The following is a 23,946-nucleotide window of genomic DNA, read 5'->3' as shown; positions in this document are numbered from 1 at the left end:
CTCACCAGGCATAGGGCATAGGAATGCTGGGGCAGCAGAGGGGACGGCAGCTCCCCAACTCCCTCTAACTTGAAGAGGGCCTAAGAACCAGCAGCAGGAACAATAACAGCAGCTGGCACTTATGGACTCCAAAAAAATGCACACCAGGCATGACACTGAACACTGGGTGATCTTTTAACATCTTCTTGGTAGAGGTTAGCCTGAGTCACCCCCAGATATGCCACCTCAAGGACTGCATCTAACCAGGGCTCTGCCCCCTCAGATTAGTGGTCCTCTCAGGCAGGGTCCCCATTCAGCAGTGGGGGGGGGAAGAGAGAGAGAGAGAGAGAGAGAGAGAGAGAGAGAGAGAGAGAGAGAGAGAGGGAGAGGGAAAGGGAGAGGGAGAGAGAGAGAGAGAGGAATCTTGCTGCTCCTGCCTGCCAGCTCTGCAGCTGCGCACAGGCCCAGACAGGCCCCAAACTCCCTTTTAGTGACTGAAGATGGCTCAGAGGAAGAATCAGGTTTTGCCCGCTCCCGGTGGAGCTGAGTCAGGTCTTTTCCCAGGCTTTGTGGGACTGGGCCATGTCCTGAACTCAGCTTTCATCCAGCTGAGGCATGGAAGCTGAGGCTCAGGATGAGGCACAGGGCCCTTACCTCTCTAACCTCCTACCATATTCTTTTTGTTTTTATTTACTTATTTTCTTATGGTCCTGGGGACTAAACCTGGAGTCTCAGGCATATTAGGCAAACACTATAACACATCTCAAGCACTTTTAACTTTAAATTTTGAGACTCAAATTGACCAGGCTGACCTTGATCTTTCAATCCTCCTGCCTTAGCTTCCAAGTAGCAGGGATTACAGGGATGTGCCACTGCATCCAGCTACTTTCTGGCCCTTTCCCACTGTGTTCCAGACACACTGGCCTCCTTGCTAAACCCTGAGAAGCATACCTCTGGGCCTTTGCATTTGCTATTCCTTCTAATGTGACCATGCTTGCCCCCTGATATCTTCAGACCTTGATCAAATACCATCTTCTCAATAAGGCCTTCCCTGGCTACTGGGGACATGATCCCTTACCCCAGCCCCTTCTTCCCTATGCCCATCTCAGTTCTACTTTCTTCTTTGGCCTCATCTTTTACCACGTGTGTGTTATATTAATTTGTCTTTATTAATGGTTTGTCTCCCTTTGAGAATTCCCTTAAGTAGTGCAGGAAGGGCCTGTGCTCTGAGCTATAGAGGGCTCTGCTGTGGTCCTTTTGCCCCTCTCTACAAAGCTAAGGAGTTGTGAGTACTAGAAGCTGCGCCCACCCCCTACCTTCTAGATCATTCTCTGCCCAAATGGCCCCAGGTTTTCCCCAGGCCTTTCCTGAGCAAACAGCCAGCGTAGCTCACATGTGTACTCCTAGGCCCAAATGGTGGTCAATGGAAGCTGTTTTGGGGAACCAGTGACAGAACCAGCATGGGCTGGGGTGTACACACACACACACACACACACACGCACGCACGCACAAAGAACCTCAAAGCACAGGGTGGGAAGAGGAGAGAGCGGCCATGTTTCCTGGGATTGGGGCTGATTCTCCCCACACAGCCACATTCCTCCCCAGTCCCCTGTGTCCCAGGGTCCACATACAAACCTGGCGTCCGTCCTCGTCACTGTGAAGATAAGCTCCCCCAGAAAAGAACTCAGGATAGGCTCTTTTTTTGTTGTTTTGTTTTGGTACCAGTGATTGAACCCACGGGTACCTGACTGGCTGAACCACATTCCAAGCCCATTTTATTTTTAAATTTGGGACAGGGTCTTGCTAATTTGTCCAGGCTGCCATGAATTTGTGATCCTCCTGCTTCAGTCTCCCAAATTGCTGAGGCTATCAGTTTCCTTTTAAAAAGGTAACTATAAATCCTCTGCATGGTTAAGAAGTGGGAGGATGTGCCAGGTATGATGGCGCACACCTGTAATCTCAGTGACTGGAAGGATTACTGGGAGGCCAATTCAAGGTCAGCCTGGGCAATTTAGCAAGACCCTATCTCAAAATAAAATTTAAAAACGGGCTGAGGATGTAGCTTAGAGGTAAGGCAACCCTGGGTTTAATTCCCAATGAAATTTCCAACAGGGGAAAAAGAGAAAAGGACTCCATGTATTTGAAGGCTCTGGGCAGTCAGAAACCAATAAATATGAACAGCTGCTGCTAACACCTGCCGCCACCACCATCACCTTCATCAGCATGTTCTTGGCAGTTCCTGCCTGTTGTGGTTCTTGGCTGGCCAGGCTGGGAGGTGCCCGCTGTGGCTGTGGTTTGAGTGAGTGGTGCCCTCTGCTGGGCATGAAGAGAAGAGCCTTTCAGAAAACCACAGCCACTGAAAGTTACTGCAGTCTGGGAATTTCTGAGAAATTTCCATCTGGAAATGCAGTCTCCACTCAGGGTGTGAGTGTAGAGAAAAGGAGCCACAATTGGCCCTATCAGTCCCTCGACTACAACATTAGTAGTGATAGCAAGAAAATTTATGAAGTCCTTGCATGCCAGCATAGTGAGGCAGAGCAGTGAAGTGATTTCTCCAAGGCCTCAAGGTGGAAGTGCCAAGATGTGCTCTGAACCATGCCAACCCTGGGATGGAACCCAGAGTTGCTTTACCAATGAGCGATATATCCACAGCCATTTTTAATCCTTTTTAAAATGTTTGGAGTACTGGAGATTTAACCCAGAGGGGTTTTACTACTGAGTTACATCCCCCAGCCCTTTTTACTTTTTATTTTGGAACAGGATTTCACTGAGTGGCTTAGGGCCTCATTAAGTTGCTGAGCCTGGCCTTGGAACTTGTGATCCTTCCTCAGCCTCCCAAATTGCTGGGATTATAGACATGAGCCACTGTACCGGGCCCAGGTGGGCTATTTCAATGGGAGTAGGCTCTGCCTTTAATCTGAGAGGAGTTGGCTCACAGAGCTGAACTGAAGACACAGCAGGTGAGCTGCTAAAGGGCTTCCCAGGGGACTGCCCTCCACCCTGTCAATGGCAGACTCATCACCCAGCTGACTTAAGGGACCCTTCCTAACTGGCCATCCCTTACAGTTCCCTGACTGGGTCTTAGCCCTGTGTCTCTTTGTGGGTCTCCTTGGTTAAGGGAGCCTAGCATGTTCAGGGACAGGAATTTGGATCCTCTTGCTACCTGACCTTCCAGGGATGAGAACCATCTTACTGATGCCTCTCCAGGGCCCAGGCAAATGGGAATTACCTGCACCCCTTTGAGAAGGAGAAAGGATTGTTGGTGTGACCAGGCCTGGCTGGTCTCAAGTTCTGCTCTAGGGGACTGAAGGAGTTCCTTATTTGGAGTTTTATCTCTTCCCTTCTGCAAAACAACAGCAGATTGGAGCAGTTTTCAAAATATTCTGCATTTGGGGTTTGTAAGGAGACACACTGGAAAGATGGGGCTGAGGAGACAGGTCTCTGGGTGCCCAGCCCCTTCTTCTCATGAAGCTCCACTTTTAATTTTTTGGTACTGGACATTGAACCCAGGGTTACCACTGAGCTATATCCCCAGGCCTTTTTATTTTTTATTTTGAGACAGTTTCTTGCTAAGTTGCTTAGGGCCTTGCTAAATTACTGAGGCTGGCCTTGAACTTGTGTTCTTCCTGTCTCAGTCTCCCAAGTTGCTGGGATTTCAGAGATAGGCACCGTAGGCCCATTCTTTTTAATTCAGAGGTAGGTGACTGGCTTCATCTCTGCAAGAATCTAGGTCCATCCACAGAGGCCAGGCTTAGCTGGGAAAGGTTGCTGTACCTCCTCAACTCCCTCCAGAAGTCTCCAGAGAAAAGTCCAGCTGAAGAGTGGCTATTTGGTTTTACAATTAGTTGTCGCTTAAGATAGGTTTTCCTGCTTCATTCAACCTTCTGTGAAAGGAGCTGAAAATAAGGGGCTACAGAGGCAGCTAACTGGGACACCCAATCCTCCCATACCCCCTTATCAGCCAGAGTAACAGGGTCCTGGTGGAGGGGGATTATCAGCAAAAGCATCAGGTCCCTGGCTGTGGGGATCGGAGGCAGTGGGAACCAGGAGCTGTGGCTTGAGAGGAAAGACAGGAGGCAGTCTTGGCAGAGGGCTAAGGCACTATGGACCAAGAATAATGAGAAATCTATTAGATTCCCTTTTGACTTCTCCATCCAAGGACCTCCACTGTCAGAGCCTAGGTGAAAAACCTTCGCGTCAGAATCACCTGGGGGCTGGTTAAACCAGACTGCAGGCCCAACTCAGTAGGTGAGACTAGTGTTGTTGGGTCAAGGTCTGGACTTTTGAGTACAGCTGCTTTGAAGAATTAGTTCCGCTCACTGGGCATGGTGGAATCCCAGCTATTCAGGAGGCTAAGGCAAGGAGAATCATAAGTTAAAGGCCAGTCCCATTTAGTGAGACCATTTCAAAAATAAAAAGGGCTGGGGATATAGCTCAGTGGTAAAGCACCCTGAGGTTCAATCCCCAGTATCTAAATAAATATTAAAAAAAAAAAAATAATTGGTCACTTTTGCGGAAGGAAACCACTTATTTCAACCCTAGCAATCCTTTTAGCTCATTTCAGATGCTTTTGTTTTATTGAAAAATTTGAACTTCCCTTTAACAGAGGCCCAAATGGAATCTTCTATCTTTGATTCCTCATCCTTACTCCTGCACTTGAGCCCTAGTCTTATCAGAAATGTTCCAATTTCCCTGATATTCTGGGTGGGTTCTCTATCCTCGCCCCCCCACCCCCATTTTGCCTGCTTTTGATGATGACCAGGTATTATTTAAGAAAAATAAAAACCCCACAATGAGGCCATTCTTTTTTAAAAAAATATCTTTATTCATTATTTTTTATATGGTGCTGAGGATCAAACCTAGTGCCTCACACATACTAGACGAGTACTTTACCAATGAGACCCATCCCAGCCCCCGAAAAGACCATTCTTTAAAGCAGGGAAACCTCCTCAGAGGCTGAGTATGAGGGTATGTTTATAGGAAACAATGGAAGTTAAGTGCCATCTGGATCTAAAAGTTCTAAGTTGCAGTGGTTTCTAATTAACAAATAGCACAATCCATGCACCAGATACTAATTCATTGAATCACATAAATCTCCCCATTTTATAAATGAAAAATCTGAGGCAGGTAGAGGCTAAGCAACCTCACCTGGGCTCTGGTGGCACTCAGCCCAAGGGGAAAGAGGTGAATGGTTTTGCCACAGAGGAGCAGCTCTTGAATTTGCAGGGAGAGTACAGGTCCATACCCCTCCACCATAACCCCCTACCCCGCTGCTGGACTCATCTGAGTATGTAGGGGAAGCCTGAACTTCTCTACCACAGAGGGAAGCTGGGAGGAAGCCAGTGGGGGTGGAAGAGCCTAGTCCCTTTGCACAATGTGGAAAATGGTAACAACCACTGATATGAACCTTAGCAGGGGGAATGGTGTGGTGAGGAACTTAGATGTCAATAAAGAAGTTAAAAAAAAATTTTACTCCACTGGCATCTCTGGGAAAAGTTCCTTTAATAAAAACACTTCTAGTACATTTATACGATTGTCATCACCTTCTACAGCACACAATAGGGAAAGTAAAAAAATACAGGACAACCTAGACACACACAGTATAAAAATGCAAGTGGGAGGCCTCAGGGTCTGGGGTTCAGAGGAATGCACGAGGGCAGTAAACCCCACGGACTGCGCTTCTGGAGGGCTGAGGGGACACTGAGAAGACTCTAAAAAACAGCATTAAAACAACAAAAACAAAAACACAGGGGCTGAGGAGATCGCTCAGCGGTAGAACTCTTGCCTAGCATGCTCAAGGCCTTGGGTTCAATTCCAAGCACCACGAAAATAAAACAAAAAATAGGGAATACCGTAAGAGGCCTCTTTCTAAGGTTCCATTCCAGAGGGAAAGTCATCATGGAGCATCAGAGACGGTCCAGGCCCAGGATCTGGGCTGAGCACTTTATGGCAGGTAAGAAACATCTGGAATTTTGGCCTGAGGCAACCCTGATGAGGCTGAGAGGTGGTCTGAGGTGGTCAGGGGTGAAGTCTAACTGTCACATCCTTCCCTACGGACGGGCTTAGCATCCGACCTGTTCATGGCAGACTTGCATCCTCTTCCTTCCGAGTTGCTCAGGCCTCTTCTTGACAAGCTCCGAAGTCCTTGGCTTAGGTGGGGACTGAGACCCCTTCGAGAGGCTGCTGTGGCCTGACATTTTATTCCTGGCACAGCAGCCTAGTCATCCTCACCGCCTCCGTACATGTCCGCCAGCTTCTTGAAGCGACTGCCCCACTCGTTCAGATAATCATAATCCTGGTCTTGGTCGGAGGCCGAGGAGGTCAGGGAGCTCAGGGAGGCGGCATCAGAGCCACTGCCCTCGTAGTCGAACACTAGTAGGGAGTCGTACGGGGGGGCTGCAGGGTCGGTGTTGGCGGCCTTCAGGTTCTGTGCAACAGAGGGCGGGAGTCAGGAGCGCTGGGCCTGAGGCTCCGCTGCAAGGGCTCAGGTCATCAGAGGACCTTGCGGAGCCCCCCTTTCCTCAGCTGCCCGGCCAGCACTCCTCTCCCTCAAGGCTTTGAAGGTTGAAATGAAACAATGCCTAGAAAGTGGTTAGCACAGGGACTCAGCATGGCAGCTCGGGGCAACACACACCCGTGGTGAAGGGCAGGGACCCTGCAAACAGACTGTGCCTGAACTCAGTCTCCACACACTGGTTTTGGGATTTGGGGCATCTCTGAACTGCTCTGTGCTTCTGTTCCCTGTCTGTAAAATGGTACCATGTCACACAGCTTTAGAGGAATAAATGAATACATGTAAAGCTTTACCTAGCACATAGCTGGACACTATTTTATCATTTGTAGAACGATGTGGGGTTTAATTGAGACAGCATTTGCAAAATGCCCCAAATGCAGTCATTCTGGAAACTTTCCATTTAACTGGAAGGATGAGCTCCAAGTATTTAGCTCCAAAGCATCCTCTGGGAACCAGGTGCCCTGAGCAGCTTTTCCCCTTGTGTGAGATGCTTCTTTTTTGCACCACACTCTTCCATACATGCTCAGGTTAAAGAACAGAGGCTCACCACTGGATTATTTATCCATCTCTGCAGAAGAAAGGGCTGAGGCCTCCTGACCTCCCACCCAGGCTTCTGTCCACTGCCACAGATGAATACACCCCACCCAATTTGTGAATTTCAACTAATTTTTTTTTCTCTTTTTCTGTTAAGGACTGCCACTCATTGATCGCTATGCTGGTCTCATATCATAGACCTCCTATATGTATAGTTCACTGGTTCTTCATCTTTGATTTGCTTTCAGAATTAAAACCCAGATCCCAGCCAGATCAATGGATTCCAGTCCCTGGGTGTAAGTTCTGGTGGCCTCTGAAGTCCCAGGTGATTCCAATGGCAGGAAGGTGCCGAAGCCACAGTTTCTAGAGCTTCCTCATTTGAAGCAATTCATGAAGTAATTCGTAACAGAGATTCTAAATTTTCCTCTTCATTGGAATCATCTAGAATCTTTAGAATTCAAAGCCAGGTAGTATAATTCCAGAATATTCTCCTAACAACTGCTATGTTTGAATAAATGAATAAATTATTTCTAATCTAATCTTTCTTTATTTTATTTATATTTTTGGTACCAGGGATTGAACCCAGGAGCACTTAACCACTGAGTCCTATCCCCAGCCCTTTTTTTGTATTTTACTTAGAGACAGGTTGCTTAGGGCCCCTGAGTTACTTAGGGCCCCCACTAAGTTGCTGAGGCTGGCTTTGAACTTTTGATCCTCCTTCCTCAGCCTCCTGAGCTGCTGGGATTATAGGCATGTGCCATTGCGCCAGGCTCTAACCTATTCTTAAGTAGTCTGCAAAACTGTATTTTATGGGGAGGAAACCGAAGCCCAGAGATACTCAAACATAGAGATCATACAGCTGGTTGGTGGTAGAGCCAGGATTCAAACCCAGAAACAAGACTCCAGGGCCATACTTGTTCTCCTGAGCTGCTGATGCTAGACTTGATTAAAGGGCCGTGCTAGACTGGCCCGCCATTTCTCACCTCAATGATGAAGTTGCCAATTTCATCTGGGTTGGCTGGCCGGGGCCGGTACATGGGTGTAGGGATGAAGGTTGGTGCAACATCATTGCGGAGAATTACCTCAGGCCTGACCTCCAGACCCCGGTGGAGTTGGGTGATATCATAATCCTTCCGGAAAAGAAATGAGAACACTAGGATTGAGACCTCTCCCCACCAGTAACACTTCATCCTTTGAATGCTAAGGTTCACAGGTAGGTCTTGGAAGACTGATAATGTCAGCTGCAAGGGCTCAGGTCATCAGAGGACCTTGCAGAGCCTCCCTTTCCTCTATAGGAAATTTCCTCTACAGAAATTTCTGTAAGTCCTCATTTCTACTCTCCCTATCTTTCCCAATTAAGTGCAGTTTTGATTGAGGTCCATTGGCTGGACCACAGACACCAGGGAGGGACCATATCCCCCTCAGAAGAGGAGCTGATAGTCCATCCTGTTGAAGACTGATCTTCCAGGGCTGGTCAGTGCAGCTAATGTGGTCAGTTAGTTGACCCAACAACCCCTGCCATCCCCTGCCTCAGTGGCTCACCTGGTCCTCTTCACCACCACCCTCTTCACCATAATAGAAAACATTGTCACGGGTGTCATCTTCTGGGAGCAGAAGGGGCTCTTTGACCTTCCGCTTCTTTCTCACCAATAAGAGGAGCACCAGCAGGAGGACTGAAAGAATTGGGAAATGTGACTATTCACCCCCGACCACATCCCAACCACATGGCCAGCCAAGACTTCAAGCCCTCAGAGCCCCACCCAACCTTAGAGCCCCCACTTAACAGCCAAAGCTTAACACACTACAGTGGCTCTCCCTGCACCTAGGAAAAACCCAACTACGTACCAAAGCTTACATGGCTGGCCCTGCATATGCCTCCAACCCCCGCCACAGACTCGCCCCCTCACACACACACTAAAGTCAACACACTGGCCTCTTCTGAGTTTCTCAAATATACCCAGCAGTTTCCCACTTTGGAACCTTTCCTGGGCTGACTCCTCTCGACCCACTCTCCACGCCTATACATGGCTTTACCTTTAGGTTTGGGCATAATCACTTCCTCCTAGAAGCAGCCCAACTCCAACTCCATTCCTTCCTACTATAATTTGGTCTCATTTATTGTCAGACTTCCCATACTGGTGGGTTGTTTTTTTTTGTTTTTTTAATTGTGCTGGAGATTAAACCTAGAGCACTCTGTGACTGAACTATAGCTCCAGCTATTTTTATTTTGAAACAGGGCCTCCCTAAGTTGCTGAGACTAACTTCAAACTTGCAATCCTCCTGTCTCAGTCTCAGGAGTAGCTGGGGTCACAGGTGAGTGCCACCATGACTGGCCTCCCTGAGAGTTTGTCAAAACGCAGATTACTGAGTCCTATCCCTAATATTCTGGAGTTCTGAAGTGGGACCCGAGAATCTACCTTTCTAACAAATTCCTGGTACTACTAATGCCCAAGGAACCACCGCTCAAGCCTGAGAGTATGTGATGGCAGGACCACATCTATTTGCTATCCACTTGTGTCTCTAATGCCTGGCACAATCCAGAAGCTCCAGAGTGCGTCTAATGAATGACACTCCTGGAATTAAGTGTGTAAGGAATGGATGGGCCATGTTGGTAGCTTCTTGGTCCCAGTTCAAAGTAGAATCATGTCTCCATGATTCTATTCCAGTATCGGAGTGGGAAGGTGTGTGGTACTCACGTAGCAGAGCCAGGACAGCCCCCAAGACAGGGAGAATGAAACCGCCCTTCCAGGGTATGGGACAGGTGTCCACATGGCCACGGCAGTCGCACACAGTGGCACTGATCACTGTTAGCTGCTCCTTGTTACCATGGTCAGAGAGAGAAAGGTGCACATCGTATGTGTCTTGCTTCAGAAACTTCTTTAGGGACAAGGCCACTGTATCTCCTGAATGGACAGAGCATTTATTAGTCTGGAGATGCCATTAGTGTTGGAACTGAATACATTATGATGGAGATTGGAGAACAATGTCTGCATTTGCTAAAGAGAAATATCCTGAAAAATTAATATCTATGGCTGGGATTATAGCTTAGTAGTAGAGTTCACGCTTAGTATATGCAAGGTCTTGGATTCTATCTCCAGCACCAAAAATAATAATAACAACAACAACAACTGGCTAAAGCAAAATTCATTGTCTCAGAATTATTAGGTTATAAAAATTAATTCATCATTTAAAGAAAAATCAACCACCTCCAAGCATAGTAGCTACATGCCTTTAATCCCAACTAAGGATTGTAAATTCGAGACCAGCCTGAGAAATTTAGTAAGACCTTGTCTCAAAATAAAATTTTAAAAAATGACTGCAGGTGTAGGTCTGTGGCACAGCAATTGCCTAGCATATGCTAGGCCCTGGGTTTAATCCCCAGTACTGCAGAAATAAATGAATGAAATAACAGTATTTTTAAAATGAAAGCCTTAACAGTTATGTGATATGGACCCAATAATTCATCAACACATCAGCTCCTAGACTGTTCTTTGCCTCAAAAGAATATATTATTCTTCCCATGAAATAGACCTAAATCATTTAATGTTTACATTAATTGGCCACTTGTTTTCATATTTCAATGTCCACTATCATTTATTATGGGAATTACTTTGTTTTATTGGTTATGTAGTCTAGGGTCGCACCACAACTTTATTGGTTATGTAGTGTTGGGGATTGAACCAGGCTCTTGTATATGGCAGGCAATTGCTCTACCCCTGAACTGTATTTCCAGCCCTTACTTATTATTGCATCATTTTGCCATTTATTTATCTATTTATTTATTTATTAGTAATGGGGACTGAGCCCTGGAGACTGAACCCAGTATCTTGCTCATGCTAGGCAAGTGCTCTATCACTGAGCTACACATCCCTCAGCCCTTTTTAAAAAATATTTTAAGCTGAACATGGTAAGACAGGCCTACAATCCCAGCAACTCACGAGGTCAAGGCAGGAGGATTCCAAGTTTGAAACCAGCCTCAGAAACTTAGTGAGGCCCTGTATCAAAAATCAAAAGGATGGGGCATGTGGCTCAGTGGTAGAGGGCTCCTGGGTTCAATCATCAGTACCAAAGAAGAGAGAAATACTTTTTTTTTTTTTTGGTTCTAGAGATTGAACTCAGGGGCCCTTGACCACTGAGCCTCATCCCAGACCTATTTTGTATTTTTATTTAGAGACAGGTTCTTACTGAGTTCCTTAGTACATTGATTTTTTGCTGAGGCTGGCTTTGAACTTGTGATCCTCCTGCTTCAGCCTCTGAGCTATTGGGATTACAGGTGTGTGCCACTGTGTCCAGCTAAATAAAAAATTTTGAAATAGGGTGTTGTAGTTTGGATCTTTAGTGACCCCTAAAAGCCATGTGAAAGACAATGTAGTAATGTTCAGAGGTGAAATGATTATGAGAGCTCTAACTTGGATTAATGGTGGATTAGTCTATTTGATGGATTAATAATTTGAGTAGACCATATTGTTGGTAACTATAGGGAGGTGGGGTGTGGCTGGAAGAAGTAGATCACTGGAGGTGTGCTCCAGGGCATTATATCTGGTTGCGCCCTCTTGCATGTTCCCTCCCTCTCTGCTTCCCAAATACCATGAGCTGAGCAGCTTTCCTCTGCCTTGCCCCCTGCCATGATGTTCTCCCTCACCTCGAACCCAGAGTAATGGAGTTGGTCCAACTGTGGAATAAACCTTTGAAACCTTAGCCCCCAATAAATTTTTCCTTCTCTAAGTTGTTCCTGTCATGTATTTTGGTCACAGCGACAAAAAGCTGACTAACACGAAGGGACTTGCTAATTTGCCTAATGGCTGGTCTTGAATTTGTGCTTCTTCCTGCCTCAGCTTCCTGTGTAGCTGGGATCAGAGGTGTGCACCACTGTGCCCAGCCATTATTTTGCTTTTATAATAAAAATTTATACCTCAACTACATGATTTAATTTTTTTTCAGGGGGGATACCAGGGATTGAATCCAGGGGCACTTTTTTGAGACAGGGTCTTGATAAGTTGCTCAAGACTCACTAAGTGGCCTAGGTTGGTCTTGAACTTGTGATCCTCCTGCCTCAGTCTACAGGGTCGCTGGGATTTCAGGTGGGTGCCATTGTGCCTAGCATGATTAAATATGAAGTAGCTATATTTCCATGTGATGACAACTAAATCCAAATGCATGTGACTTGGTTACATAGTAATATATTAAACCAATCAGATAGGATGCTAACCCATGTTATCACAGCATTAGTGATTACACACAAGTTCAGGGATGCCAGAAATATGTCATGAAGATTAAATAGGTGAATGCATGAAAGTCCATACTTAGTTCAGGTGAGCAGTAATTGGACCAACTAGCTAGGCTTCAAAGGCCCAGGGAATTAGCAGGCTGAGCACAGAGCAGAAGCGAAGTTCAGTGGCCCACAATTCAAGCACTCGGGAGAAACTGTGGCAAACCCAGAGTAGGGAGGGACGTAGGTTGTAAGTGAGGAATATAGGGTCAGGGGTCTCTTTGAAGAAAGGCCTTCAGTTCAGACCCACCTTTCTCAAGAGAGGCACAAACAGCATTGGTGGAACATTTTTCATCCTGCAGGATTATCCCCAACATTGTGGCATCTCTCACCCACTAATCACTGGTAATCACAACCAACCTCTGAATTTCTAACCCACCCCTCAGGCTTACAAGCTATTTCAGCACTGGCCTCAAGCCACTTCTAGTTAAAAGGATCTGTACACTCTAAGTAAGAAGGCCAGAGGCAGAATTCACCCATTTAGCAATGGCAGGCAGAGATACTTCTGCAAACTGAGTATCTGGTCTACTGTGTGGAGAGGCCAACATGGGATATGTCACCAAACATTGGCACCATGCTCTAGGGCTGATTTCTCAGTTGCTGTTAATGATAGTGGTGGCAGTGACTAAATAGATGCTTACTATCTGCCAGGTCCTATCTTAACCCTCACCACAACTTTGAGAGGCAAGTAATGCAATTAACTTCATTTTACAAAAGCAGAAATTGAGGCTGAGGGAGTCAAGTAACTAGCCCAAAGTCGCATACATAAAATGTGGATGAATTCTCCCCTGATGACAAGGACAAGGGCAAAGAGAAAAAGTAAATTAAAACAAAAAAACAGATATCAGTACTATGTTCAAGGATTGTTTTTTTGGGGATTTGGGCATAATGCTTACACTTCCATGAGCCAGATCTGAGAAGGTTACAGGGAAATACAAGCCTTGAAGATGACAGCTCACCTGAACTAAGTATGGACCTTCATGCATTCACCTATTTAATCATATTTAATTTACTATTTCATAACAAGGAAGTAGACAGAAATACTGACCCGAACCACAGATAAGGAACCTGAGGCCCAGGTTCTATAATTTGCACACAGTCATAAAGCTGGTGAAAAGTCAATGGAGGGGTCAGGTATTGAACCAAGGCATTTCTGGTTTAAGCTCTTCCATGATATGTTCAGGAAGAAAAAAAAAATGGCTTCTAGGCCACAAGGGGGTGACAGAGGAGACCAATTTGGACTCCCAAAGGAAAGGTGGATGTATATGTCCAAATCACAGGAACCAAAAAATGAGACAATGTGGGTGTCTGAAGGAGGTCTCCCAAGTTTTTTCAGAGCTGGGCTTAGCAGCAGTAACAGAAATGGGGTTATTTGGTTTCTTTGGGGTAGAAACTGTATTGGTTCTCCATTTCTCTCCTGGGGATTCCCAGCCCTAAGAAGCACCTTAAGCCAAGTAAGGCAGTTTTTCTCATAGCCTTATTGGTACTTAGGGTCAGACTCACTCCTCTCTGGTCCATACAACAACTGAAAAATCCTGAAGGCTAAGAACTTCAAAACAGTGGCCCAGAGAGAGGCAGGACAGGGAAGTAGGCTGGGAACAACATGGCCAGGGGCTCTGGAGTCAAAGCCTGCTTCAACTCCTAATTATCACCTACGCTATGCCCTTGGGCATGTTAGTTAACCTCCTCAAGCCTCATTCTTATCTATATGTGGGGATGAAAATGCTGACTAGAAATTGGTAGAAAGATAAAATAAGGAAAAAAAAGAAAAAGCTTTTGCATATTGCCAGGGTCCCATCAATGGTACACAACAGAATATAATGATAAGTCAGATACCTGGACTAAAACCTCCATGCAAGTATTTTCTAGCCATAATAATGCCTCTGTCAAGATATTTAAGCCTCTGTATTTGATTTCCTCATCTGTAAAATATGTGTGTGAGGCAGAGACAACAGTACCCCCTTCACAGCATGGATGTGGGGATTAAGTACTCCAGGGTGGAGCACGTGAGGTGATGTTTGGCCTAATAAGCTTGCTGAGAGTGTTAGCTGTAATTGCTGTGCTGCAATCCTTTTTCTTTTTGCAGTACTGAGGATCCAACCAAAGGCTTTGCACATGCTAAGCATGTGCTCTGCCAATGAAATACACTCCCAGCCTGTACTGGAGATCCATGGGCATTTTGCCACTAAGCTACATCCCCAGTTCTTTTTATTTTTTTGAGATAGGGTTTGCTAAGTTTCTGAGGATGCCCTCAAACTTGCAATTCTCCTGCCCCAGCCTCCTGAGCTGCTGGGATTACAGGCGAGTGCCACCACAACAGGCTTGGAGCCCTAACTCTTGCTATGTAATACTGGACAAGTCACTTCGTCTCTCACTGGGCCCTGTTTTTTCCATTTGCATAGAAAGGCCAGATGGACTAGAAATATCTTTCAGAGTTCCTATGAGATTCCAAAGGCTTCCAATAGAATTTTTACACCGAGCCTTCTTCCCCAGCCCTTCTTTTTAAAAGTGTTTTGAGACAGAGTCTTGCTAAATTGTCTAGGGTCACACTAAAGTGCTAAAGCTGGCCTTGAATGTGTGATCCTCCTGCCTCAGCCTCCCAAGGTCTAAGATTATAGGCATATGCTATCATGCATTTTTTCTTTCTTTCTTCTTCTTTTTTTTTTTTTGTGTGTGTGTGTGTGTGTGGTACTGGGGGCCTCACACATCACATGCAAGTAAGTGCTCTACTACTGAGATACATCCCCAGCCCAATTAAAATGATTTTTAAGGCAAGGTTTTGATAAATTGTCCAGGCTGGCCTCAAACTTGCTACCCTCTTGTTTCAGCATCCTGAGTGTTTGGGATTATAGGCATGTGCCACTATGCCTGGCTGCTTTATGCATGTGTGGTGCTGGACATCAAATCCATGTCCTTGCACATGCTAAGAAAGTGATCTGCCACTGAGATACAGCCCTAGCCCATAAATAGCATCTGACTGATGTTCTTGTGGAGATCATTATCTGTGACCCCAAAAATGCTGGAATAAGAATTTGTGCATCGGGCGAGTGTGGGGTAGACCTCACCGGCTACCACCACTCAAGTTACCTTTTTCACTGACTTCTGCCATCCAGTAGATATCTGAGTCATGTGTTAGCTGGGCCTGGAAAGGGGAGGAGTGGGGGGACAGGTCCTTGTCTGTGATGTTCAGCACTTGAGGCACAGGGCTTTGGTTGCAGATGATGATTTGACGGGGCTCAGGAATCGGGCCATGGTCGTTGATGTCAGTAAGTGTTAGGAGAAGGGTTCCTGTGCCAGTGGTGGGAGGGCTTCCTGTTTATAACAACACATATGACATCTTTTCAGCATCTGCCCTTGGTTGCTGGATGAACTGATGTTAAGCTACCCTAAAACTGACTTAATCCATCTCAGACTCCAGCTCTACACCCAGCTCTAACCCGCAAGTCTCTCCATGCCTTAGTTTCATTACAGATCAAACCAGTGATGACAAATACATGAAAATCAAGTCATCTCTCATGTGTCCATAGCAGACATTATCAATCTATCATAGATTAGCTGCAGCCACTTCACCCAAATAGTCATTATAATCGGCCACAGAGTGAAACCTATTGGCCACCTCAGGGCTAGTCTGGTGTTTGCAGATCAGCTTCGGGGAACCTGAAGGTGTTGGTTCACTATGTGCTAAGCAGAGATGTCAATTATATCATACTCCCCCACTGACTGTGGTGTGAAATCACTCATCAATCATGGTATTTACCAGGTATTCTCTGTTACTCCACTATAAGGGGAAACTAAAGGTCAATTTAGGGTTCAGTGAACCAAAAACTTAGGTTGAATGGAGTCTTCAGGATCTTTCCTGACTCTTGGGTATCAGAAAAAATCATAATCATAATCACAGCCAGTCTCCCTAGGAACAGTCCTTTAAGAGACACCCTCACTCCCAAAAGACCCCTTCAACTCTCCCGACTGGTTTGGTGGAACTGATCCCACCACAATCCTCTGTGCAGAGGGAACAGGCTGTGTTATATGATTTGAGAACCAAAGGTATCCCCATGTGGGAAACTTGGGAGGAAACTCTCACCGTTGTCTGTGGCCAAAACCATGACTTCATAGACGTTGTTCTTCACAAACCGCTCATCCTCACGGTCCAAGATGCCCGCAGCAGTGATTTGCCCACTGTCTGGGTCCATTGCTAGCCATCCTGCTGGGTCTCTCATGATGTGGTAGCTGGGAATAATTGAGAAGGGTCACATGAATTCTAGTGTCATCATTCAAACCTCTTTAGACCCAGTACAGATGGTCTCTGGGCTCTTAAGCAGGACCACAGAGAAAATGAATCTCATTGAAACGGAGACTAAAATAGCAGGTAGGGAGCCAGCAGGGATATGTGGGTGAGAGAGGACCCACCTTCCCTGAACCTCTTCTCAGAGTCTTTTGTCTCCAGCGATTTAACTGAGGGGTACTTAACCACAGAGCCACATCTCTAGCCCTTTGTAGTTTGAGACAGGATCTTACTAAGTGCCCAGCCCAGTTGAACAATCTTTATGGTAAGAGAACATCCCGCCCTACTGTACCGGTACATTTGGCTGACTGGAGCCAGTTCCCGAGGAGTACCTGATCTTCTGATCCTCCTTGTCAGGGTCCTGTGCAGTGTAGATGCCGATAGCCTCCCCAGTGGAGATACCCTCCTGGGCCTCAATGACTTTGGAGGGTGGGACAAACACAGGGGCCTCGTTCACGTCCTCCACATGGACCACTATGGTGGCTGTGGAGGTTGGGAGCTTCACCACAAAGGGAGCCTCATTGGTCACTGCTACATATAGGGTGTGCTGGTTTTGGGCCTCAAAATCCAAGCCCTAGGAGAGAAGAACGCGAACCACCATTTCGTGAGGAGGCCTGTGGGCGTCAGAAGGAAAGGGCCCATAGTGAGGGGATCGAGCCCTCCCCCTACAAGCAACAATCCCTCACGAGGATCTCTCTCTGTCTCCAAAGCCTCCAGTGTTTCCTGAGTAGATATCTAGTGGAGTCTCTTGGATCACCCCAGAGGCAACTAGCTTAGTAAGGCCTAGAATATTGGTTTCCAATGGGGTGGTGATGCCCTCTAGGGAGTGTTTTAGAAAAACTTATGGAGGTCTGACGAGGGGGGTCATTGTTACTCATATGCTGGGGCAGGGGTGCCATTCCCACAGTGTTAAGACACAAGGAACTGATCCCATATCCCATGTAACTTGCCAATGTCCCTTAAGACATTCCTACAGCTGCGGGTGTAAAACACCTGTTCATAATTAGAGTATAGAATGTTTTGCATATAAACCAAGTTTTTGGTGTGGTTTTAATATATACTAAATTCTCTAGGAATGCAACTGAGAGAAGCTCATAATTTAATTTGGTCAGGACTTTTTCAAGAGTTTGTTCACTGTTCTGAAAAGATATCAATACCACTCCCGTTCTGCATTGCCAGAGTGACACGCAGTATCTACCACATTTGGATGATTCTACAACTAGATGCAAGTAACTGACCATTTCACTATGTTTTCTAGTGCAGTTGCACAAAAATGTTTTATATTCAGTAGCTTTTTGTAGAAATTTCTCCTTTATTTTAGGTGGTCATTCTACTTTTCTAAAAATACAATTTAGCTAAGTTAGATTATAAATGAACTTCATTTCACAGTGTAAAAGGGGCCTTATAAAGTATTTGTCACAAGAAGGGGACATTTAAACCTAAGACTACCTTAGGTTTAAATGTCCCCTTCTTGTCTTTTATTTTTATTTTTTGAAGTACTGGGGATCAAACCCGGAGCCTATCACATGCTAGGCAAATGCTCTATCACTGGGCTACATCTCTAGTCCCCTTTATTTTAAATTTTGAGACAGGGATTCACTATTTTTGCCCAGGTGGCCTCAAAACTTGTAATTCTCCTGCCTCAGCCTCCCAAGTATCTGGGATTACAGGTGTATGCCAAGCCAGACTCATTTTCTTGAAGCTTCAATTAAAAAATTTTTTTTTGTTTTTACTTTTTTAATATATATTTTTTAGTTGTAGGTGAACACAATATGTTTACGTTTTATTTTTATGTGGTGCTGAGGATCAAACCCAGTGCTGCACGTATGCTAAGCAAGCGCTCTACCACTTGAGCCATAACCCCAGCCCCTTCAATTTTATTCAGTCTTTTTTACTCAAACCATGTCTTATTCTCTAATAAAAACAAAAATGCACAAAAGTTTTGAGAGGCAAAGATGTGCCTACTATGTAATTTATTTATTTATTCTATTATTATTATTATTATTAGGTACCAGGGATTGAACCCAGGGTTGCCTAACCATTGAGCCACATCTCCAGTCCATTTTATTTTTTGAGACAGGGTCTCGCTAAGTTGCTGAGGCTGGTTTTAAACTTGTAATCTTCCTGCTTAAGCCTCCCAAGAACTTGGATTATAGGCAAGCCCCACTGAGCCTGGCCTACTAAATAATTTGAAACTTTTCACATCTAAATACCTAGATGTGTGTTGCTGAGTAAATGCAAAATTAGCATGATTCTAATAAAACAGATTCTCTGAGAGATGACTCTGGAGGTGGCCTGTGGACACTGGGTTCTGGGAAGAATCCATTGATGTGCTTCAACTGAATCAGTGACTCACCTGTGGCTCCCCTTGTCCTGGAGGCTGGAGTCCTGGCTGTCCCAGGAGTGTCCTTTGTTTAAGTTCAAAGAAACTCACCTTCCTGGTTGTCAAGATGCCCTGGTTGCTCTCAGGGTGGGTGGTGATGGTAAAATGGTCCCCATCGTCACCTCCCACAATGCGGTAGATGGCATGCCACGCTGTTGAGTTGGGGGCATCCAGATCAGTCACTGTCAGCCTCTGCACCTCATGGCCCACTGCATTTTCTGGCACCCGGGCTTCGTACTGTCAGTGTGGGAAGCGCAGAGCAATCAGAGCAGAGAGACTGACTTTCCTTAGAGGCTGTTCTACTCTCATCAGCCATGTGCCCTCCATCTTCCTTCTGGGGAGCCCCATGGCCTTTACTCTTTCCTGGCCCACCAACCCCCTTAGCAGGTTTTCAGGGCACACCCTGGTGCAGAATGTCCCAAGCATTAGCTTAACAGCTGCAGGGATAGACCACACCAACATTGGGTGATTTCCCTCCTCCCAGGAGCCTGATGTTCCAGAATCTCACTGGTCTGGGTATCCAAGTCCCTGCTGGATATAGTCATCCATCTACCTGAGATCAGTAGGTCATAAGAAAGGTGACAATAAGGTAGGATCCTATTTGTGTTGGGGCAATGGACAGAAGGTTTTTTGGAGGTTCTAGGACAGGTAGTAAAGACTAGAAAATCAGCTGCTCAGAACAAAACAGTGCAAGTGCTCTACCACTGAGCTACACTCCCAGCTCCTAGAACAACAACAACAAAAAAAAAATTTTAATTATCTTTTATTTATTTATTTATTTATTTATTTATTTATTTATTTATATGTGGTGCTGAGGATTGAACCCAGGGCCTCGTCCATGCTAGGCAAGTGTTCTACCACTGAGCCACAACCCTAGCCCCAGAACAATTTTTTAATCAGGTCTGAAGAATGTTAGCAGTCACAGGTATCTACAAATGGAAGGGGTGGGGCATGTCACCCTGGGTGGCATTGAGGCCTCTGTCATTGGAGGTGTACAAGTATTCACTGGGGAAATGTGGAGAGACGTGTGTTCAAAGGATAGTAAGTTTTCATATCAACAAAGATTTTCATATGCAGCACCTATTTTGCCAGGATTGTGTTCAAAACGGTACATAGATTATTTCATTTAAAACTCAGAACAATGCAGCAGGTGTGATCATTATCTCCATTTCACAGATTCAGAAATGAGGGCACAGAGGGTTAGTAGTTTGCCGAAGGTCACACAGCCAGTAGATGGTAAGGCTAGGACTTGAAGCGACATAGGCAGGATCCAAAATTTCATGAGAGGATTAAACTTAAGCCCTTCGTTACTGATGAGGGAAGAAAGAAGAACGGGTGTTACCTTCTGGGGGTTGAACACAGGAGCATTGTCATTGGCATCAAGGATTTCCACTATTGCCACTGCTGTGGTGGTGGAGCCATCTCCATCCATGTCTGTAGCCTGGATGGTCAGTGTGTATTCAGGGACTTTCTGGGGATAAAGAAAGGAGAGGGGAAGCCCACCGTGAGTCCAGTCTCAGGAGTCCCTCACCTGGGCTCTAAGAGCCAAAGCCTTGAGGGAGTATAGAGATAGAGAAGTGCTCCTCTCATGATATTCTTGGCCCCTTGTCCTACCCGCACTTCACCAGAAAGAATAGAAGCAGAGGGTGGTGCTGGGGAGGAGTCTCAGGTGCCAGCAGTTCTCCTGGGTTTATCCTGGGAAAGACTGGGCACTGGCCCCAACCCTTAGCTGCTCCACCGTGGGAGTATTAAGCAGGAATTTGGGCAAAGATATTAATTAGGAAACAGAAGGCAACTCCAATATCCATGGAGCTAATTCTACTTTGTGGCACACAAGGGACAAATCTATGCAATGTGCACACTAAGTGAACCATTCCAAGAGGAAATGAGAAAACCTCCAGAAAATATAAAAAGTCTTCATTTTACAGCTGCCTCCTCATCCTCAGAAGAGATTCAATGAGATTGTTTGGCAGCAGGCCACCGACCCAAGGGAGCTGTGGGACATCCGTGTGTGGACACAGTAGTTGACACTCAGCTGATTTGGGTCCCCATTGTTCTACCTTGACCTCAGGGACAGGGACAGGGACAGGAGTTTCTGCTCTGAGAGTCAGGCCCCAGCCTGGGCAAGCCTAGGTTGGCAGCACTTTCTCTCAGGGCTGTTCACCTCTCGGTCCAGGCCACTGGAAATGACACTGATGGTGCCTGTGCTTCGGTGGACAGTGAACATGAGGTCGTGTGGGTCCTTTGGTTCCTGGCTGTGGATGGAGTAGGCAACCACCCCGTTGTAGGTGTTGATGGCATCATCCTCATCTGTGGCTGATACCTGCATCACTGAAGTACCTGGAGAGGAGAAAGGATGAGTGAGTGAGCACCTTTCCTCCCAGGTCCCATTCCGGCCTTGCCCACTTTTGGAACTCTTGAGAGTCTCCTCCATGTTTCAACTTGGTCGTATCTACTTGGTGACAGAGTCTGTTTGTCTGGCACCCATTTTCAATTCTTTCCTTCGTTTTTAGAATTGTCATCCTCATTTTAGGCTGGGCACAGGTAGTTTTTTTGTTTTGTTTTGTTTTTAAGGAACAAAGGCTATTTTCCAACCTTTTGGCACCTTCCTGTGACCAAGAGAATAAAGTTTGTTAAAAACGGGACATACAACTTTGGGAGAAATGTTTTTACAAATATGGGCTTGTTCTTCCTACTTCTCACCTCCTTCCAGATGTAATGGCTAGACCCAGCAGCCATAAAGGTAACCTTGAGAACAAAGGCCAAAAGAGCTGAATAAGACAGAAAAAGTGTAGGCCTCCAAACCTTTGAAGCACCATTCCAGTTTACACTGACTTTTGCTAGGAGTCTTATGAAGGAAAAAAAAAAAAAAAAGATTTCAACTTAAAACTTTTTATTGTGGGAATGTGTTACTTCCTGTCTAACCAACTCACAAACCCCTCCCCCTGCAAGTGCCTGTCTTTGGTGGTCATTAATATGCACGTACTATAATCCCCAGCACTACACACACAAAAAGGTATCTACTTCCCTCTTCTCTGCTGGTCTCCCACCACCCTCTTTCCTAGCCCTGGCAATTTTCTCTCCCTAAGCCATGTTCTAACACCTTCCAGATCTTGCTGATTTTCTTGCAGCTGCCTTCACTATAGAACTTCATGTCAAATGTCAAGGCTGAGGCAGGAGGATCACAATTTTGAGGCCAGCTTTCGCAACTCAGCAAGACCCTGTCTCAAATAAAATGAAAATGGCTGAGGGTATGGCTCAGTGGTAGAAGCCCCTGGATTCAATCCCCAGTACAAGTGGGGAAAATGAAAAAAGAAGGATACTCCACTGTATATAATGTCAAGTACGAGTTATTTTTCTTTCTTTCTTTTTTTTTTTTTTGGTGTTGGAGATGAAACCTAGGGCTTCAAGTATGCTAAGCACCACTGAACTATACTCCTAGCTGCATGTGTTATTTCTAATTTTTATATTTCTTCAAGGTTGCTATTATTTTCATTTTTAGATATGATGATTCAGAGATAAGAATATGCCCAGGACCACAGCTGGTAAAGTCCAGATTCAAATCTCGTTCTTTGCAGTTTCTGCGTTAATGGATCCTAAACTTGGTTGATCACCTGAAGCTTCTGGGAAGTTTTCACACACACAGATCCCAGAGCTCTCTTCGAGGACTGTTGATCAGGAATCATGAGATACAGTTGGAGAATCTAGATTTTTAAGATCACAGGCAATCTGATGCACAGACAAGGAAATCAGGAGTGGTGGGGTCTTATGATATTTAAGGGTGTAGACTGACTTCCAGATGGTTCTAGAAGTTGACCCAAAGTTAGGTCTGGGCCCAGCAAATACACAGCAGTTTCTTCCCATCCTCTTACCAGGGAGTACCCCCTCCATGACGCTCCCTCTGAAGACAGCCTGGGTGAAGTTGGGCTTGTGGTCATTCTGGTCCGTCACGATGATGGAGATATTCATGGGCTCCTCCACCGAGGCACCATTCTCTGACACAGCGTGGCCAAAAAGCTGTGGGCACAGAGGTCCATGATCAACCCGATACCTGCCCCCGGGGGCCCTAGGGCTCTGATTCCAACAGGACACTAAAGGCCACTTGCCTCATACTTGGCGATCTTTTCCCGGTCCAGTGGCTTATTCAGTAACAACCAGCCTGTCTCCTTCTCTATGGTGAAGACGCCCTCGGGGGGGCTGTCTGCCCCAGGCCCTGTGATGCTGTAGAAAATCTTGGTGCCCCTGTCTTTATTGGATTTGAGCTGGAAGCAAAAGAAAATGGCAGCTGACAAAGTAACAAAGACCTCATGACTATAGCAAGGAATCTTCTGTGGGAGAGGTTGGGGAGGGGCACAGCCTTATTAGAATCTGCTTCCATGACAGGGATTTTCCTCTGCAGATCCCAGAACTCAGTGGCAAGAAACCTCATGTTCAAAGATGGCGCTCCCTGCAGTCACCAATTCTCCAAGGGGGAAGGCACAGTCATACCTGATTTAGCCTCTGGGGGAAGGGACCCTTGCCATTCTCAGGGACAGATATTGGCGGGACCACCCATTCTCTCTTGCGTCTTCGTAAGATGCGTTTGGATTGGGAGACCTTCAGTGTTTTCCTTTCCTGAAAGGAGAGAAGCCCCCAGGATGAGGAAAGAGCTGTCACATTCCCAACAACCTCTCACCCATAGGCGTATAGAGCCAGGAGGCAGACCTAGATGATCTACTGCACAAGGACACTTCGAAATAATCCAGTTATAGAGGAGGACCACATAATACAGCATGTAGTAGAATATTACACAACTCTAAAAATGAGGAATAAGAATGTTTTCCATGTGCTGACTGGGAAAGCTCTTTGATACATACTGTTAAAAGATCAAAGGACAAACAGCTTATGGTTTAGAATTTTATTTAACAAACAAAATGCTAAATATGTACCAGACACTATTCCATCTTTTGTGTAAGAGGACAGGAAAATAAGACCTTATGTTCATC

General features: G+C 45.8%; 1 protein-coding gene across 1 annotated transcript in view; it reads right to left on the bottom strand.

Annotated features, from left to right (window-relative positions):
* Positions 1-5,464: 5,464 nt before the first annotated feature.
* The window catches only part of Cdh3 (cadherin 3), a 46,168-nt gene continuing 27,686 nt past the window's right edge, over positions 5,465-23,946 (bottom strand). Inside the window, exons 4-16 of the mRNA XM_078032581.1 lie at positions 23,450-23,575; positions 23,068-23,223; positions 22,834-22,978; positions 21,126-21,301; positions 20,304-20,432; positions 19,013-19,198; positions 16,911-17,152; positions 16,378-16,523; positions 15,384-15,608; positions 9,724-9,930; positions 8,570-8,700; positions 8,011-8,157; positions 5,465-6,406 (exon numbers count right to left, since the gene is read on the bottom strand). Coding sequence (XP_077888707.1) covers positions 6,197-6,406; positions 8,011-8,157; positions 8,570-8,700; positions 9,724-9,930; positions 15,384-15,608; positions 16,378-16,523; positions 16,911-17,152; positions 19,013-19,198; positions 20,304-20,432; positions 21,126-21,301; positions 22,834-22,978; positions 23,068-23,223; positions 23,450-23,575 — 2,226 coding nt within the window. The 3' untranslated portion in view covers positions 5,465-6,196. The remainder of the gene's footprint in view (positions 6,407-8,010; positions 8,158-8,569; positions 8,701-9,723; positions 9,931-15,383; positions 15,609-16,377; positions 16,524-16,910; positions 17,153-19,012; positions 19,199-20,303; positions 20,433-21,125; positions 21,302-22,833; positions 22,979-23,067; positions 23,224-23,449; positions 23,576-23,946) is intronic.

This window comes from Ictidomys tridecemlineatus, chromosome 15, assembly GCF_052094955.1.
Source record: "Ictidomys tridecemlineatus isolate mIctTri1 chromosome 15, mIctTri1.hap1, whole genome shotgun sequence".
Lineage (NCBI taxonomy): Eukaryota > Metazoa > Chordata > Mammalia > Rodentia > Sciuridae > Ictidomys > Ictidomys tridecemlineatus.
This window is presented reverse-complemented; position numbering and strand designations above follow the sequence as displayed.